The sequence below is a fragment of the Sinocyclocheilus rhinocerous genome, unplaced genomic scaffold (assembly GCF_001515625.1).
Source record: "Sinocyclocheilus rhinocerous isolate Xijiao unplaced genomic scaffold, SAMN03320098_v1.1 scaffold576, whole genome shotgun sequence".
NCBI lineage: Eukaryota > Metazoa > Chordata > Actinopteri > Cypriniformes > Cyprinidae > Sinocyclocheilus > Sinocyclocheilus rhinocerous.
In genome coordinates this window covers 3,530,905-3,550,506 of record NW_015662167.1, presented here as the reverse complement: position 1 = coordinate 3,550,506, position 19,602 = coordinate 3,530,905, and the positions used below count along the sequence as shown (strand labels likewise).

Below are 19,602 nucleotides of genomic sequence, written 5' to 3'. Positions count from 1 at the left end.
TAGTTGACATGTAGTTACAAAGTTACTTATAGTTAATAGAATGTCTAAAGTGGACTATCGAAATAAAGTGTAACCCAGGACTGTTTTAGAGAGTCAAGAGAGATGTTACACACAAAAAATATGCTTGTTCCTGTGTGTTAACATTACAATGTAGTTGAAACAAGATATATTTGTACAAATAAAGTAGAATAGGCACACTAGATAGAGAAACAAGAAGAGCTTTTTGTTTTCAAGTCGACATCAAATGTCGCTTGCAATGTATATTACTGACTTATTTAAAGGGATAAATCACCCCAGAATGAAAATTCTGTTATTAATTACTCACCCTAATGTTGATACAAACCCGTGAGACCTTCGTTCATCTTCAGCACACAAATTAAGATATTTTTGATGAAATCTGAGAGCTTTCTGTCCCTGCATAAACAGTGATGTAATTACCACATTCAAGGGCCAGAAAGGTAGTGAGGACATCGATAAAATGGTCCGTTTGACATCAGTGGTTCAACCGTAATTTTATGAAACATTATGTGAACATTGCTATTGCTATTATATGCAGTATTATACACTATTCTCGCTAAAAGCAGTGCAGTATTTTCAGCTGAGACTGACATTTTTAAAGTTAATATTGTCATGCTAGATTTGCATGATTCACGTGATCTCTTCTTTAGCCATGTCACCACCAGATCCAGATGGTGAGAGTCCTGTCCAGAGGGGCAGGTGTAGAGCAAAGACACAGTCTCTTCTGGAACGCTCCGAACATATGCAGACACACAGGATCTGCTGTGGCCCATAATGTCTTCTGGACCATCTGTCTGCTGGCGCTCGCGCCCACCCCTGCCTGTTTGCATCTGCAGGAGGATAAAATGATATATTCAAATGACAGATCAACTGAATAATTATTGTCCTGACGCCATGGACGCAATGCGTTTGTATGCTCTCCCAAACCCCAAAATAAAACTAAAAATATAATAATTATATTTATTTTATTATTTTGAGAAATAATGTGATTGTAGAAAATCCCTTATTTCCAATTCCTTATCTCCTTCTTTGATGGAAAGTGTGCATACATATACCAACGTGATCTCATGATAATTTGTATGTATTTTACGTAAAATGTGGTACTATAAAACGTACATTTACTTACGTTTTTACAGGCACTAAAACATACAATACTGACGTATTTTCAGCATTTAATGGTACAAAACTGACGTATTGACGACACCTAAAAATGAATCCTTATGAATATTGAAATCGAGGCGTTCATTTTATTAGTTTTTAGTTGTCATATGAATTACCTTGCTTTCAGTTGTATTATTAAATTGTTTACTCATTTACTTATGAAATGATAACATTTCGTTTTGTTGTGTGATTTCTGCTGCCAGCTCGTTTCCAAGAATATGCCTACATAATGTTAAACAAGACTTCACTTTAAACCTTAAAATAAATAACATTTCTGCAATCGTTTAACATTTACTTGTCATGTAATGCTTACTTTGATTGCCATGGGCCACAAAAGGCGTTTTCTCCGACATGCTGTGACTGACAATAGAACTATAAAATACGCCAAAAACACAACATAATTACGAAATGAAACAATTTTATTAGTGCGCTGTAATCCAAATCTTCCGAATCCATACGACTGTGAGGAACAGACCCAAATCCAAGCCTTTTTCGGCGATCTTCTCCATCTCGAGCAGCTAGTCCAGTGACCGTGAGCAGCAAAGCCCGCGCTCACTGACGCGCTCTTTACAAATTCAAATGTTGCCGCTTCAAACGACAGGTTTTACGGCAGGATAATCGAACGCTCATTGGCTCTTGCCTGCATTCGTCACAGATTGCGACATGCCGTGTTTCTGGTGAGGTGTGTTTGAATAATGCGCGCCTGCCTTCACGAGTTCACGGAGTGGATCCGGGAAAATTATCTGGATAATATTTTCAGCGATTAACAACATAAATTCTGCTCTGGATCACACAAACCTACTGTATTCCGCCAGAGAGGACTGCGGGTGCAACGCATCGTCATTTGGATTACTTTTGGTACTGCTTTTGACATTTTTGCAATAAATAAATGATTGTAATGGCATCTGTCTGTCATGTTTTTCTTATACTGTACAGAAATGTTTAGGTTTATAAGTAGGAGTGGGATTAGAGACTATAAAAATATTTTAATGCTATATTGGTAATTGCATTTATCTGTCTGTCATGTTTTGCTTATACTGTACAGAAATAGTTATGTTTAGGTTTAGAGGTAGGAATGGGATTAGCGACTATACAAATATTTTAATGTAATATTGTTACTAAAATGGTTATTTTCCTGCATATTTCGGTCAATTGCGTTTTATATCCTTTTTTATTCGCTATAAAATGGGTAGGTTTAGGTTTGGGGGTAGGTTAAGGGGTCTAAATCTAAATTGCATATTAATAAAATGATACAAATGCATATTCGCTATAAAATGGGTAGGTTTAGGTTTGGGGGTAGGTTAAGGGGTCTAAAAATCTAAATCGCTTATTGATAAAATGATAAAAATGCATTGATATGAATATCTTAATGATATAAAAGATACGTAAATATTTTTACGTTTTTTAGCTAAAAATACGTAGCGATTTGTACGTTTTAAACGTTGAAATACGTCTAAATTGTACGTTTTAGCATTAATAAAAACGTACAAAAGTGTACGTTTTGTGCTTGTAAATGTTACGTATTAATACCTACGTATAAACATGAGACCAGGCTGCATATACAGTACAGTTAAAGTTCAAGTTTCAATGTATTTTCTGGAAATCTGGATTTAATGTCCTCAGATAACCCATGCTTGCTCTCTCTGGCCCAAAGGATTAAGGGTGATCTCTCCCAGAGCTCTCTCTGTGTCCTCTTTTTGTAGTCCATTGTCACCTTGTCCTTCAGTCAAAGCTTTGTTTTCCTACTGCAGTGTGATGCTTACATAATGTGTTTTTGTCTCCTCATTGACTAAAACTTATATAACATGTTTTTTTGTTGTTGTTTTTTTTAAGTGTGAAGGTGGATATGGGTGGGGGAATAGATGAGTGTTTGTTTTTTGGTGCGTATAGTTGAGTTTTCCTAGAGATGCAGTGTTCTAGTGGCACAAGCCCTGTGGCACTTTAGTTGACAGGAAATGAATAAAAGTCTCTGTAAGGAAGTCCCCAATTACTATTAACATGAGGCCAGGGAATGCTTCCTGCCTTCCCTGGTTTGTGGGAAATTGGACCTCATGCATGATGTCCTTCTGGCAGAACAAGACAGCCTCTTTTAGCCTTCCCCTTGGTCTTCATTGTCCTTAAGCAGTAGGTTAATGTATGCCCCAGACAGCATATCCCCAGCATTATAATCAGCGTGGATGTTCTCTCTATTAAATTTACCCTTCTTATTTATTTTTCTGCTCCTTAGAAGACAAAAAGTCTCACATTACTTTTTCTGTGACCGCTTTTGTTTTGACAAAAAAGTATCTGGGCATTTAAGATGCACTTCATGTTGTATTTAAATTGTATATAATTTCTACTTTTTTATGTGTCTTACATATTTCTCATTTGTTTAGCCAATTTGTGTGCTAAGGTTCAGTAGCAAATATGGCCAAGTGAAAAGAGTTCCAACAAAAGCTATAGAGAAGTTGTTTTATTGAGTAATGTGAAGATTGTGATGTCATCGGTGCAGAGACTGAAGCTGATGAACACAGGACTTTCCAGCAGGGCAACCATCCCAAAGAATACATCCAAATCTACTGAAGCTTTGTTCAGGGGTCTTTCGTAGAATGTTCTTGAGTGACATGTACAGTCTCCAGATTTAAATCTTATTAAACATTGTCAGTGGGAGTAGAAAAAAGCAGTGGCAACACGAAAACCAAAAACTATCAGTTATGTGGAAGCTTTTTCAAGTGAGGAATGGTTCCAGTAGAGAGGTGACAGAAGCATAAATAGTGATAGTTTATTGATGCCTTGGTTGAATTATCAGGCACATTTTTATATGAAAAAATTGTGTATCTCTAAACAAGCAAAATGCCCCCAATCACCTCTTCTGACTCTTCTGATATATTATAGTTTTTACTTTTATTATAAACAATAAAAAATGATTAGCATTAAAATTAAAGGCTAAACAATCCAAAATAAACATCATAAAATTACAATTTATTACATTTTATACTCAATATCACACCAAGTGGCAAATCTAAACAAGCAAAAAATTATGGGAAAAAAAAAACTTTTCTGAGGCATTTTTGCCATTGCTTTTCACCAACTTGTCCCAGAGTCATTTTAAGTGGCTGAAAGCTGTCTTCCTTTCAAATAAGTGCCACTTGGGTTGATATTTTGTCATCTAATGCATTGACATTCATACATTTTTAAGCATGGCTTAAGCGTCTGAATACTTTTTGTGGCAACTATCTGGCCTTTGGCTTGACCTTGTGAAACCGGAGCAGTTCAGTTGTTCTCATCTGCCCTGATTTGGGCTCAACTGGAGCTAGAACATGTCTGGCAGCATGAGTTTAGATCCCAGAGTTCCAATCTGCCAGAGAATGCCTCATCCAATCACTGCTCTGTCCTCCCTGGTGGTCTTGGAATGGAAATGAGTGACAGCATGCCTAGAGCATGTGACACTCACATCGGGGCAGAGGAATATTTATCACCCCAATGGCCATCTTGTTTTTTTTTCCTTTTTCATGCATACACATTAGTTCCTCATTACGGTTTTGGGTTTTACCTTAGGCAGATATCAAGTTATAAGGTTTGACAAGTGTTAACAAGGTGGGCGCCCTGAATAGATATAAAAATATATGAAACGTGTACTTTTGACTGCTTATGTGCCTCATTACTGTAGTTTTATTTGTTATGACACACAAAATGCACTGAGCCTGTCACAAATATTCTTATGCAAGACATGCACATGACAGCTCTGAACCTTGAAGACGCGGTTTATAATGGCACCTATCAGCTGCATGAGGTGGGATGGTTTTGTGTCTGTGTTTAACTGGATAACCCGTCCCATGGCATCTGTGAAAGCCCTGCAGAGAGGCAGATCCCTTTCAGTGTCATAGCCGGGAGGGAGGAGGCATCTGACATATGCAGCGTGAAATTCATTCAGCACGCCTCTCACTGTACTCGGCACAGCGGGGACCTCGGCTCACCACGGTTTCCCAGGTGAGCAGGTAGAGCAGTTTAAGCTCACAGCTGCGTCCTGTGGAGACGTCGTGGAAATATCATAGGGACCTACTGGAGAAACACCGGAGGCTGTGATTTAGTTACAGTTAATACGGCACAGCGTTGAATTAGATTTTTGTGTTGTTTAAAATGAAGAGCCCCTGGTGTTGAGAAAACAGCCACACTTCCAGTAGTACAGCGGCCTTGTTTCGTGTCCCTTTCAGAGCGCCCATTGTTCCCATTGTGGGAGCACAATATTAAACCAATTGCCATGCAGATGAGCTGTTCTATAACACTCTGATCAGCACAATGCGCCGTTCACATCTTTTTTGTTTGCATTTCAACAATGTGTCAGCTCATACTAAGAACTGCAATAAATCTTATTAAACTCGAGTTCCACCGCCATCCAGTCACCAAAGTTTAACAGGAGCCTGCAGAGATGCTCTAGTAAAACATCACGCTTTAATGAGTCAGCCTCTGTAGATTTACATTTACATGAGAGTTAATTTAACATGTTAATTTACTGCAATTAATAATAAATGAACACCTCTTTTTCAGCAGTACATGGTGCATAATACCAAAAAACAACACAGATGGAAAACAAGATGTTTTGTTGAATATTAACATATACAAAGAATTGCAGAAATATTTAACTTACTTTCTGAAAGTTTTGGGGCATAAAATATTTTCATATTTAACCACTATAGAGACATCAGAGCCAGCGGCAAATTCCAGAAAATCTGGTTGAGGTAAGGCTTCTCTCGGCGGGTTCATGAGCATTGAACGGCCGGTGACGCCCTGGAGCTCACATCTCCAAAAACATTGAAGTAAATTTTCAAATAGACGTTATCTTTATTAACAAACCGCATATTTGAAGTCTAAGTACATTTTTGCCTAAAAAAACCCTCCTAAAAGGCGTTCCCCATAGCGACCCCTAGAGGACGCAGTTCGAAGTTCCACGAAAGGGAACTACATTTCGTGACACAAAAACAGTATTATTTTTAAAACTATAGTGGATTTGTGCATCTGCCATGACACTCACTGTGAGAAATACCACAAGTGGAGTGATACAAGCGGTGCAACATTTGGAGTTATGTTATCAGAATATCACACTCTTAACAGCCAGAAAGAACTGTTATATATATATATATATATATATATATACACACATCCCTGGGAATCACATCCATGACACTTGGCTTTTTAGTGCCATGTTCCACCAGTTGGGCCGTAATGCTCCTTCAATTTAAAAATGTTAGTGGTAGTACTACGTAGTCTGGTCACCATTCACTAGATGAAAGCAGGTTCATGGCAAATAAAAGCTGTTTACGAAAGCTTTCTTACCCAGGCTAAGACAGCATGTTTTGCAGGGGTTTGTATACTTTGCACACAAGACTAGATTGACTGCTGGATGTACAATATTTGGAGAACATACATAGGAAGACAGTGGAGTGTGGCTGCAAAATATTCTATAGGGACTGTGCACCCCCTATGGCTATGCTTGTTTAGAGTGCTAAACCGCATGCAGAGACTGCCTTAAATCTTTAGAAGAAACAAGTTGAGAGCAAGATTATCTGTCTGTCATGTCATCAACATGCGTATGATTTAAGTGTGTGCTATGTGGGTTAATAATTTGCTGTCAAATCACTAATATTAGGCCTGTCAACCTTTCTCAGGTTATGAAATAATGGATTAGAATAGGGGTGGTCGTAGAGCGAGACCAAACTCCTGTTAAGTGATGGTCGGAGAAGGGAATAGAAGAAAAAATATATAACAAAGGGAAGAGTTTTCAACCACATATCTGAAAGGATGACAGCAGTGGGTGTATCAGCAATCCATTTTCTATACATATACACTATTGTTTGAAATTTTAGGGTCAGCAAGATTTTTTTTTTTTAAAGCAGTCTCTTACGCACACTTTGGGTGCATTAATTTATTAATTTGATTTAAAAATTATAATATGGCATTTTTTAAAATAAAAATATACCGTTTTTTTTAATATACCGTTTTATTAAAAATGATTTATTCATGTGATAGTGAAGCTGAATTTTCAGCAGCCATTTCTCCAGTCATCAGTGACACATGATTTTTTAGAAATCATCCGAATATGCTGATTTGGTGCGTAGGAAACATTTCTTAGTATTATCAATATTGAAAACAGTTATGTAGCCAAAATACATTTATTTTCTTTCAGGATTTTTTGATGAATAAAACATGAAAATTTTCAAAAAATGAACTCTTTTGAGACATTATAATGTTTTACTGGCAATTTTGATCAGTTTAATACATCCTTGCTGCATAAAAATATTAATGTCTTTAAAAAAAAAAAAAACGTATTTGTTTGTTTATTTGACTTGTGTCTGATCAGTTTGTCTCCTTTCAGCTGAACATATTGGATAAGCCAAAGTAAACTGGTGGCCATACAGTATGATGAAATGTATGAGTTCTGCTACTACCTGAAGCTTCATTTTCAGTGAGGCTGTGGAAGTGATCTAAGGTCACGATCGGATTAAGCCATTGAGTGTCTATGTGAATGTGTATGTGTGTTTCCTCAGGCTGCAGAAAGTGATTCAGGAGTGCTCTATAAATAACCACAGCTCAGTTAGGCCCGAGGGATGGGGTGCCACTCTGCTGAAGTGAGCTGAGTGAAGGTAGGGAGAAGGCCAGGGCCTCCATGTGGAACCGCAGCAGACGGTGTGCATTGTTTATACTCTGTAGGGATCCTCAGCTTCAGCAGCTCATACCCTTGTAGGTTGCACCCTTCTCCAACCCCTCTTGATCCTGTTTGCCTGCTTGGCTGCACCCTTCTGTAACGTGGCACTGATCAAAGTTGACTGATTAAAGCGCAGGCATGTCTGTCATAAAATGAATATGACTAGATATCTGCTGTCTGAGGCTGGTTAGAGCGTGAATTTAGCGTGACACTATGATTTCTGTGATGTGGAAAATCAGCATTTCATTTAATAAAACTATCGTCGTCAAAGGTCTTAACGACAGCCTGTCAAAATTAAAGTTTGGTTTAGCTTGAAGAAATTGTGACAGACATATATTAATATTGTACAGCAGAATGAAAGATTTCTTCCATGTTTTTATTATATCAGTAAACCTGTAGAAATGTGTTTGTTAAAAATAAAATGAATTGTTACATTTTCATTTAATATCATTTGAAAGATTAATTAAATTGTTAATGTTTTATGCCTTTATTTGATTACCACCGTTTTTGATAATAATTTTGTATTAAATCATAAATCCAGAAAATTTCAACAGAAACACTTTTTTTCTGAAGATTTTCTTTTTAATTATTAAAATTAAAACAGAAAAAAAGTAATCTAGAAAAATTAAAATGGAAAAAAAAACGTTAAAGAAAATAATAAAATCAAATGAATCACACAGGGACCTATGAGCATATATCCAAGGTATCCTACTGTTAGAGTTTATTGTGGGTACACAGACAGACTTAGAAGGCGGAGATTGTTCTCGCCCACCCAGATTCTCTTCCTCCTCTCCAGATGGTATATGGCCACTGCTGTACTTCCGTGTCTCTGCGGTACTGTGTGGAACAGATTCAATAAACTACCTCGAGCTGGATGTACGTTTCCCCCCATGTGGCCTTTTTGCTCAATAAAAGCACATTTATCTGGTTTCCTGTTGTCTGTCTGTCTCCTTCCACATTCTCATAGCAGAGGTAGTCGTCAAGACAACAGGGCGGACAGTCATGCATGATGGATGTCCTTTTGCATGGGAGTTCAGGTCCATTTTGATTACGAGGTGAATTCATTAGGCCCACATGTATGAGCATGCCATGGAGGCGAGCCAGCTAAATTTCTCTCATTTCCTGCCATATATGCATGGTTGTCTTCAACAGTGTTGAACAAACCAATTGAATTTGTTCCATACATTTCCAAAACATTATTAGTTTTGATTAATTTTAAGATGAATGGCCTAAAAGAAGTCTTTATACACTCGTAAAGAAAGCGAGAGAGAGACTAGTATGTGTGTATATTTTAAATCGTTAAAAGTATAGCTGTATTAGGAAAATGCATTTTTAATACTTTTAAATATTTGTTTCCTGAAATAAATCTACTATCAGCATTTTGTGGGGATTTTAATCAAAATATTCAAAATAATAATTTCAGAGCAGAGTAAAAAATTGTTAAATTGTTTAAATCATATACTGTTCTGAAATAAAGCACTACTTTATATCTTTTAAAGCTATTTTTTATTTATTAGTGTGGATACACCTACATCAAACATTTGGAAAACTTTTGGGAAGAAAAAGTGAAGTAATTAAAAAAAACATATACAGTATGTTTTCAATTTGAATAACTGTATATTTTTACATTGTCATGCATAATTTATTGCATGCAACTTATTTCAAATATATTTTGAAGTTAAGAATGAACAGAAAAAGACCACAGGAAACTGATCTGAAAGGGTCTTGATGTCCTATCAAACATCTACTATATGAAATGTGAATTCCCATCATGCTATTCATTTTTTTTTCATGTATGCTATTCCATTGAACAATGGCACCTTTTGTTTCCCACCATGCTCTTGATGTTCTCATTACTGTCCTCTTCTCTTGTCATGATGACAAAGTGGGTGACAGTGTCTGTTTTTTCGAAAGGCCCATTTTACGTTTCTATTTATCAGAGAGAATGTCAGAACCTTTACTCTGCCTCTCCCACTCATCATGTGCTTGCTGTTTTAGCATACACTCGCTGCTTATCGAATATTTTCATACGTGCTTGAATAAACACAAGCACCCTCTCATTTTATAATGCATGTAAACAGAGCAAACCCTTCACCTTGTGTCTCTCCACAATTATAGATTTTTATTTTTCTTCAGAGTCCCTATAAAGGGTAAAAATAAGTTACACATTCAGTATGTTCGATTTTCTCATTCGCTTTTTTCTTCTGTGCTTCACTAATGCAGTTCATTGTGATTTATGAAACAAGATACAGGTGATTTCACATTATGGTTGTACATTAAAGGGCAGAATGCAGTTTTTCATAAATCTTTTGAATGGTTGCTGCATTACATTGAAAGAAATGCACTGCAGGTAGACCCATCTCAGGCTGTTCATAGCAATGCTTGAGCCAAGAGCTGAATCCACCAAAGGAATCTGTATTCAGCTACTGGGAGCACTTTGTTTTGCAAGACATGTCAGACAGAAACGATGTTGCGTTTCACCTTTTAAAGCATTTTTTAAGCATTATTGGAGTCAACTACAAAAGCGACTAGGATCAACCTGAGGGGAAAATGCAACTATCAAACGCAGGTTTGCTTTTAGTGACTGACCTTTCAATGTCCCCACTTCCCTGTAAACCTGTAGCCAAATGTAGCGGGACCCTTGCATGCTTACAAGACAGCCAAATGGTCAGGGTGATCATCGTGCTCAAAGTGCAATGCCAAAGCATTCCTTGGGTTGTCAAAATGAGCATTTTGCTGACCTGTTTCTCAGACACATCTACACGTCTATCTGTAGAAGTATTTTCATCATACATCATATCATAGTCATCATATTTCTGCCTAAAAGAACATACTTATGGTCGATATATTTTTGGAAGGTTGCGTATATATATTACTGATTTTTTTAAAATAATTTTATGGTACATAAATATGTATAAACGTACACTGTAGCTGCTTTACGAGAAATAAAGTTGCAACTCTAAGGTATAGAAGTGGAATCAGACCTCCAAATGTAACCGTAAAGAGATGGAAGAGCTCACAAATATTCTTAACACACACACTTTCACATTTAAATGGACTCTTGCTCCAGGTGTATTAAAATATATCAAATCATGTTGGAATTGCTCTGGAATAGCTCACTGTTATTGTGCGTTTTCAGATATGCATTATGTAAACATTATGCTATACGCTTGAATTGTTTATCCCCTGTATTCATTGTGCCCATAATTCCTTTCTAAAGAGAATTTGAGCAATTATGAATCATTGTGTGTTGTAGTGGCTGCAGGCATTCAGTGTGAATCTCTAGAGGAATAGAGGTTATTGTGGCCTACCTACACTCATTTGTGAGGGCAGCGTGAATTGTTTGTTCAAATCAAACCAATTTAACATTGTCCTCGTGGCACTGTTGTTCCCCGCACAGAGGAAAACCAATCGCAAATCCACCTAGCACTGATTTACAGCGCCGGGGGAGCAGATTAAGAGGCCGTAGATAGCATCTCAAGTGTTCGCCGAAAGAAAGACACCTGTCCTGCCAACAATTCCCCCACTTCAAAAGCAGGCATTAACACTTCCATTAAAATCTGTCACCCCTCTTTCTCCCTCTTCTTTCTGTGCTCTGAAGAGAAATCACAGTCATTCAAATGCTAAGCAACTTTCTCTCCCCTGTGGATATTAGTGCAAAAAGAGCCGCTCTCCATCATTTGCCAAGAACATCAGGGAGGGGAAAAAGACGCGAAATGAGCCAATGGTGCCGCGAATATCCCTCACCTCTGCAATATCTCTTCACATTTCATTACCTTTCCTGTGCCGCAGACCAACAAAATACAGCAAAAACGTCAGTCATCATTAGATCGCTGCCTTATAGTGCACTAAATTCCTAATGCCACGTATGTAAGTGTCTCGCTGATTTCACCATGCTCGGCAGGTTTCTGAGAGCTCATTTAAATTAATCTCTTCATGAGCTCTTAAATAATATACCAATAATAACTCTAAACAGATCAATGGAATCATTTTAAAGTGTGAGCACTAACTTTGCCTGTGGGCATCGAGCTCTTGTACTGTCTCATCTCATTATTTATGTATAGGGGTCTATGGAGTATCCACTTCATTATAAGACACATCTTTTTATTAATGTTTTATTCTTATTTCTCAACAGGTTACAGACGGAGGCACTATTAAGCAGAAGATTTTTACGTACGATGCTATGTTCAATACCAATTACTCCCATATGGAGGATTACCGGAGACGGGAAGACCTGGTGTATCAATCGACGGTCCGGTAAGAGCCGTTAGTTGTTATATGATGTCACAAAATAGAATATTCATGTAATATGTGACACTGGACCACAAAACCAGTCATAAGGGTAATTTTTTTTTTCAAATTGAGATTTATACATATCAATAAATAAGCTTTCATTGATGTATGGTTTATTAGGATAGGACAATATTTGGCCGAGACACAACTATTTGAAACAAATCTAAATATTGAGAAAATTGCCTTTAAAGTTATCTAAATGAAGTCCTTAGCAATGCATATTACTAATCAAAAATTAAGTTTTGATATATTTACGGTAGGAAATTTACAAAATATCTTCATGAAACGTGATCTTTGCTTAATATCGTAATGATTTTTGGCATAAAAGAAAATGATAATTGAAATTGAAAATTGGCCCGTGTGACTTAAAGCCACAGTCACACTAGACTTTTCGTTCCATTGACATTCATAAGCATGCGAATGTGTCAGACTGGAAACGCAAGCCCGTGCGAAGATATTTCGCTGTGTAGCAAAGTTCAACTCTAACCTACGAATTTCACGTCACGTGAATGCGTGAGACCAATAGAAGGTCAATACCTCACAAAGTGACCTCTCGGTACAGAAATAGAGGAATTTTAGCAATGTCGCATGACTTGCATCATCCTGTTTTATACAACATAAATTTAAAAGATTACAAAAATCACATAAAAAGAGAAGTGGCTTTGTTTGCGGTGGCAAGGGAAACAGGAGCGGATGGCACGTTTCAACAGTGAAACGCGTAATTTTATGTGCGTGCGAAGATATTTCGCTGTGTAGCAAAGTTCAACTCTAACCTACGAATTTCACGTCACGTGAATGCGTGAGACCAATAGAAGGTCAATACCTCACAAAGTGACCTCTCGGTACAGAAATAGAGGAATTTTAGCAATGTCGCATGACTTGCATCATCCTGTTTTATACAACATAAATTTAAAAGATTACAAAAATCACATAAAAAGAGAAGTGGCTTGGTTTGCGGTGGCAAGGGAAACAGGAGTGGATGGCACGTTTCAACAGTGAAACGCGTAATTTTATGTGATTTTTTTTATTACGTGAGATTTGTTTGTGTGCGTGTGTGTACTTGATTAACTATACTTGTGACTGATTGTAATCACTTAAATAGAAAATAATTATGACTAGTGAGGATATTTTGGCACGTGATGTCATATCCTGCTCCCACCCCTTTTCGCAGCACTGCCCGAACAAATTTTGCATGCTCAAAGTCTAGTGTGACCATGGCTTTACGACTGGTTTTGTGGTCCAGGGTCACATATGATCTCTAGAAATGCCAAATGTTGTTCATAGCACATTGGACTGTAATGATAATGTGGACAGTAAGACTTACAACTTGCCTGGCTTGCAACATTTCTGACTGTGTTCATTTCCTATTGCTTATCTACATTACTATATAGAGAAATGCCTTGGGTTCCTTCTGCATTAACTTTCTTATGTGTGCGTCAGAAGGGCATCTTTGTCGATCCTTCACTGTTTTTTCAGTCTTGCGTCATGAGCGTTGCATTTCTAAAATGTTAAAATTAAATCAATGTTTGACACCCAGTTCAGCACATCAGTATAATTTTTAACAGTCGACCAATCAGACCAATGTGTGGCGGGATTAGAATCTCAGGTTTATTGAGTTGTTCATTAGCATATATGCTAATGAACCTTCTGTTTAATTCTGTTGTGCTCCATCTAGTGGTTCTGTGTCCTGTGTATACTGGCCCCTCAAAGGCCTAAAAAAGTTAGACTCTTTAAGTAAAATATGACCTGATTAAGAAACTTTGCCTCAGTATCCAGTACTTTTTGGTATTTTCACCCACTGAGCCCCAAGCCAAGCTTTTCTTTTGGACCCTCAGTTGCAGTGCTCCCCATTCAGTAAGCGTCATCTTTAGCCTTCCCTTTCCGAACATCTGCTGTAGTGTTTCACAGGCCCGCTGAGGAACAGACGTGTTTCCCAAGTCATCCTTGATACCTGAGGCTCAGCTTCAGGCGGAAAAGCAAAAGCAAGCCCCAGAAATACTTTCTCATATCTGCTCTGCTCCTCACCAAAACATACAAGTGTCTTGTGAAACCAAAAGCTGGTACAAACTATTAGATGAAGGATAGCTGCATTTTCTACATCGCAGATATGTGCTCATGTGCATCAAGTCATGCAGAGTTTTTCAGGCAACAGGCTATAATACCTCCTTGCTTTACTTGGAAAGTGGGACAGTGTATGATGTGTACACACACGGAAACAAACACTCCTACCCAGCAGGAAGTAAATTGACTGTCACACTATAAGCAGCAGTAGGGATCACCTGTATTGACCTCGCAGTCTCACATAATGCTCGGGAAGGAAGATGGCAACTGCAGAGACCATCAAACTCCATGTGCAGTCGCCTAAGTATAAATGCGCACACGCATAGTGAAATACACTGAAATAAAAAATAATTTCGATAAACAGTGATTTGTCTTCAAGTACAAATATCTACTAAAATATTTATAGTTCAGATGCACTTACAGTATGCAACTACATGTAAACTCAGTTGCCCTGCTAAGCAGACATACAGATAGATAGAAAAACAATAAGATAGATGGATCGACATACAAATGGATATAGAAATGGAAGGATGGACATATAGATAGATAGATAGATAGATAGATACTGACAAAAACACAAACGTGCACACTTCACATATCCTTTCCCCTGTAGCCTCTGACACGGCATTCTGCGGGAGATCCAGAGCGCCCAGACGGGATATTTCACAGGTATTATCTCTCATTTTCATTCCAGAGTGGCAAGAAGCCACACCAGTAGGCCTTGCCACTCTAATTCAGTTCTCAGCATTTCGTCTGTAAATAAATGCACCAGTAAGGGTCTTTCTAGAAATCGAAAAAAGAGAGATAGACATGTCTGCCTCTAGCTTTAGGCCACAGAAGTTTGCTTGTTTTCACATTACCGCTTCGTCTGTTTGCATGTTGCTCAATACGCATCTCGTCTCTTGGAGTATTGAGGAATAATAAAAAAGCTTTTGTTTTTCCATTTTGAACAGCACAGGATTTGCCAGTCCCATCACCGTCTTACATGACAGTTTGAATTCCCTGAAAACTCAACACCACACAAGGTGTCAAATGAGACATTATTACAGCGCAGATTGAAATTCTGTGTCTTTTCTAAACTTTCCCCTCACAATCCCCCTTAAGGAGGCTACGTTGTTGAAGGTGTTTGAAAAATTAATTCTGTTCCATTTTAATATTTAATATAAGTCATAATGTTAGGTTTTTTTCTTGTTCTTCACTAGCTTCTCCTTGTCACAGAGCTGCCAGTGTATTATGATGGAAAGTTTGAGCTGGCAATCAAATCTCAAACAGGTCCGCAGGACCCTCCCCTTGCACTCTGACCTGGCCCTCTTCTCTCATTACCATGGACACCTCAGTTCTCTACCTGTTCCTATGAGACCCAACTGCCCTTGGCAAAACATTCAGCTTTATACTCTGAAACAAAAGCACTTACGCCCACTGGGCCCTCCAGGGCCCTTCAGGAGAAGCCCGTTCTTCAATAAAAGCCCCTGATTATCACGCACATCTATCAGATTTTTTTCATGCCTCTTCACCGAAACGCAACAACAGTGTTAAAAGAGAGAGATGAAATATGCTGTGTGCCACTGAAGCATGTGATGTCTCTTTTTAGTCTGGAAGTGAGGACACTGTGTAGTGGAGCAGCACTGACTGTTATATATCTTGTCGAGAAGGTGAGCAAGATGGCTTGTGTTCATGCCAATTGCACTGATTTATGAGCGTTTCATTTTCAAATGTGGGATTTGAGGTAGGGTTCATTTTGTCAGCCATTTTGATTTAGTCTTAGTCTTTTAAATTAGTCTTAGTCCTGTGTCAAATGTACTTTTTAGTTATTATCATATTTAATCAACCATGTCCTGTTTTTGTTTAGTAAATTTTTAGTCGACGAAATGTTTGAGCATTTTAGTCTAGTTTTAGTCATTGAAAACGTATTTTCGTCATTCTGTTTAATGGTTAAACTGATAAAAAATATTTGCTCAAAATTATAATCGCAATGATTGTTGTCATTTGAGAAGTTTATTTTTACATTTTAGGTATTGCACTTTTACCAATAAGCACAAACCAACAGAATATGAACTCATACAGATGGTTATTATAGACTATTTAATATATAAATGAATATCAAAGCACTCTCTCTGTTTACATTAATAAAAACTTTTTACAATACTTTTCCTAATAGTATTTCCAGTAATTCCAAATTGCAATAATGTTTCTCTATTAAAACAACAGTTATTCAGCAACCACAATCGCAAACAAAATAGTCGAGATCTCATGACAGAACACAGACTGGCTGAATGACACTTTCATTTAAGCTGAACATCTCACATGGAGATCGCTAAACTCCAGCTTACTTGTTTGTCGGGGTTTTCAGATCATCGTTGGTACTTCCGCAATGAAGAGTGAGCGTGTGCGCATGATTGCCAGAGTGGAAAAATTAAGCAAAACACCGGGCAGAAAAAGTATCCTTTTAACAGAGAAGCTCTGATTTGTTGATTTGAACTAACCATGAGGCTATAGGCGCCGACATGAATTTGAACTCTTAATATCTGACAACCGCACACATGAAAGCTTGTGTAGTAGAGGCACGAATGATGATTTTGAGATCCATCTTTTCACATTGAGGACAACCGAGGGGCTCATATGCGACATGGGTCACGACGAGGCGTTCCCCATAGCGACCCCTAGAGGACGCAGTTCGAAGTTCCACGAAAGGGAAGCTCTGATTTGTTGATTTGAACTAACCGTGAGGCTATAGGCGCCGACATGAATTTGAACTCTTAATATCTGACAACCGCACACATGAAAGCTTGTGTAGTAGAGGCACGAATGATGATTTTGAGATCCATCTTTTCACATTGAGGACAACCGAGGGGCTCATATGCAACAGTTACAGAAGGTTCAAACGATGCATTAAGAGCTGGAGTGAAGATGTCTACATTTTTCTTATTTTGCCTAAATATCATATTTTTTCATTTAGTACTGCCCTTCAGAGGCTACAGAAGATAGTAACATGTTTCCCCGAAGACAAAATACGTTAAAGTTACCCTGATCTCACCCCCCGGCTCTTAATGCATGGTTTTTCCTTCTTGAGCATAAGTGAGCATTTGAACCTTCTGTAATAGTTGCATATCAGTCCCTCAGTTGTCCTCAGTGTGAAAAGATGGATCTCAAAATCATACAGTCATTGTTGGAAAGTTCAAATACACAAAAATGCTGGAAAACCAAAGAATTTGTGGGACCTGAAGGATTTTTCTGAAGAACAGCAGGCAGTTTAACTGTTCAGTGCAAATACGGGACTCATGAACAACTATCACTAAACAAAAAAACACCGCTGTGGATCATTCAGGTAACACAGTATTAAAAATCAAATGAATGGGGTCATTTTTATAAATTCAACTATAATTTTCTCTTGTGGACTATATGTAAACATATTTTATGTGAAATCTCTTATTCAGGTCAGTACTAAATAAACAATAACATGCATTTTGTATGATCCCTCTTATTTTGATAAAATATAATATAGTGATTAACATTTTGCTGATTCTGAAAGAGGGATGTAACCTTTTGACCTCAACTGTACATTTATTTGCCAATTTTGTCATTTTCTAAATTTTAATTTATATTTTCTAAAATGATATTTGTAAACAACATCCAGGCCATTTGATTATCATCACCCTTGCCAGTGAGTATATTTACATCCATGCCCTTACAATCCTGTTTTGTGCAACATTTAGATTTTTGTCTTTGAATTTTTAAGAATTAATTTTTTTTATTTTATGTACCATTTTTAGGTTAAATTGTATGTTTTCTATTTTATTTTATTCATCTCGCAAAGTTTTGTTTTTGCTTTGTTCATCTTGTAGGCTCTTTGAAAGTTTGCAGAGGCATCCTAGTGGCATTTAAACATTTAATTTGATAAGTTTTGGTTTGTTTTGCTAAAGGTTTTTTTTTTTTTTGCAAGCCCTTTGAAAATATCAGAGGCCGCTATATGGTGTTTCAATTGAGATTGTATGTTTTTTGTTTTGTTTTGTTTTTGTTCATGTTGGTAGGCCCTTTAAAATGTTGCAGAAGCACCCTAATGGCATGTAAATTGTAAGCAAGTAAGTAAGTAAGTAAATAAATAAATAAATGTTTTGTTTTACCCATTTGAAAGTTTGCAAAGAGCCCTAGTGGCTTTATAATTCAGTTAAAATTGTGTAAGTGTGATTTCAGCAACCATGAACACCGAGATTGACGTCAGCCATTGAAAAGTTGGTCAACCATTACTGTGGTCACAACGAGCTTCATTCATGAAACACAAATAATTAATTTCTTTGTAAATCGTTCACAAATCTATTCATGCATAAATTGCCACGTTGAATGGAATTGGTTTGTGAACCGTTTTTAACTGATGTTCAAGGCCCTATAAGTGAATGTTCGAGTGAAAGATCACCTCAGCTGACTTATGTGTTTGATGACTCATGAAAACATGAGCTATTGTGAATATTCCAACATCATAAATTCAGCCTCGGACATATTCTAACATCATACGCCCACAACGCCAATAAGAACAGGCCTCAGCTGAGAAATTCATGGCACATTTCTGTAATTACAGAATGTTATATTCCTGGCAGCGAGCGCTCTGTCCCTCTCAGCGCGCGCACACACACACACACACACACTTACACACACTGCAGAGTAGCAGGACCTGGCTAGGCAAATCCCTTCTTGCCTCTGTGTGATTTAGTGCTAATCGGCTTTTTATTACTCTCTGATTAACAATCCATCTACATTTTTAGAGCACAGTGAGAGAGAGAGAGAATACAAAGAGGGTGAGAGTGAGAAAAAATGTGAAGAAGCTGGAGTTTCAGTCCCATTGAGGTTATTTTGAAGAACTGAATACCAGAGTGTGCCAGACTATTGTGCAACATCGCCGGCATTTCAGCAATCCAAAGAGGAAGTATGCAACAGAGGGGAGAGAATGAGCGAATAAGAGACAGCGAGTGTCGAAAGGCAGAAAGAAGGAGAGGTGGAGAGGTAAGAGAGGCAGGAATCGAGAAATGTGCTGGCTGGGATTCAGAGACCCGGGCAGTAAAGCTCATCCAGAGAGAGGACACTTGCAGGGTGGAACGTGAGACCAATGCCAATGTACAAAGCTGGAGCCAAACCTCTCATCCAATCATTACGGTCCGTGCATGTCAAGCAGCCCTGGAAGTAAGGGGAGAAAAAAAACGAACAAAAACAACAATAAAAACTCTAAAAACTGCCAATAGACGGGGGTTAAAATTATAGACATCTGTGAAGAGAAATGGCAGAGTGGTTTTGTTTACAGCCGCTGCTTTGTTGCCATCGCCATGATGGTGAACACACTGCAATTAACTCTGCCTGTGTTTCTACTCATCAAGCCTAAGTGAGCTATCTGAGGTGCG

The 19,602-nt window shown here is 37.8% G+C and overlaps 1 protein-coding gene across 2 annotated transcripts in view; it reads left to right on the top strand.

Moving 5' to 3' along the window:
• The window catches only part of LOC107727841 (immunoglobulin superfamily member 21-like), a 205,770-nt gene that overhangs the window by 127,156 nt on the left and 59,012 nt on the right, over positions 1 to 19,602 (top strand). For both annotated transcript variants that reach the window (XM_016537856.1, XM_016537855.1), the window contains exon 3: positions 11,997 to 12,118. In XM_016537856.1, the coding sequence (XP_016393342.1) occupies positions 11,997 to 12,118 (122 nt within the window). The remainder of the gene's footprint in view (positions 1 to 11,996; positions 12,119 to 19,602) is intronic.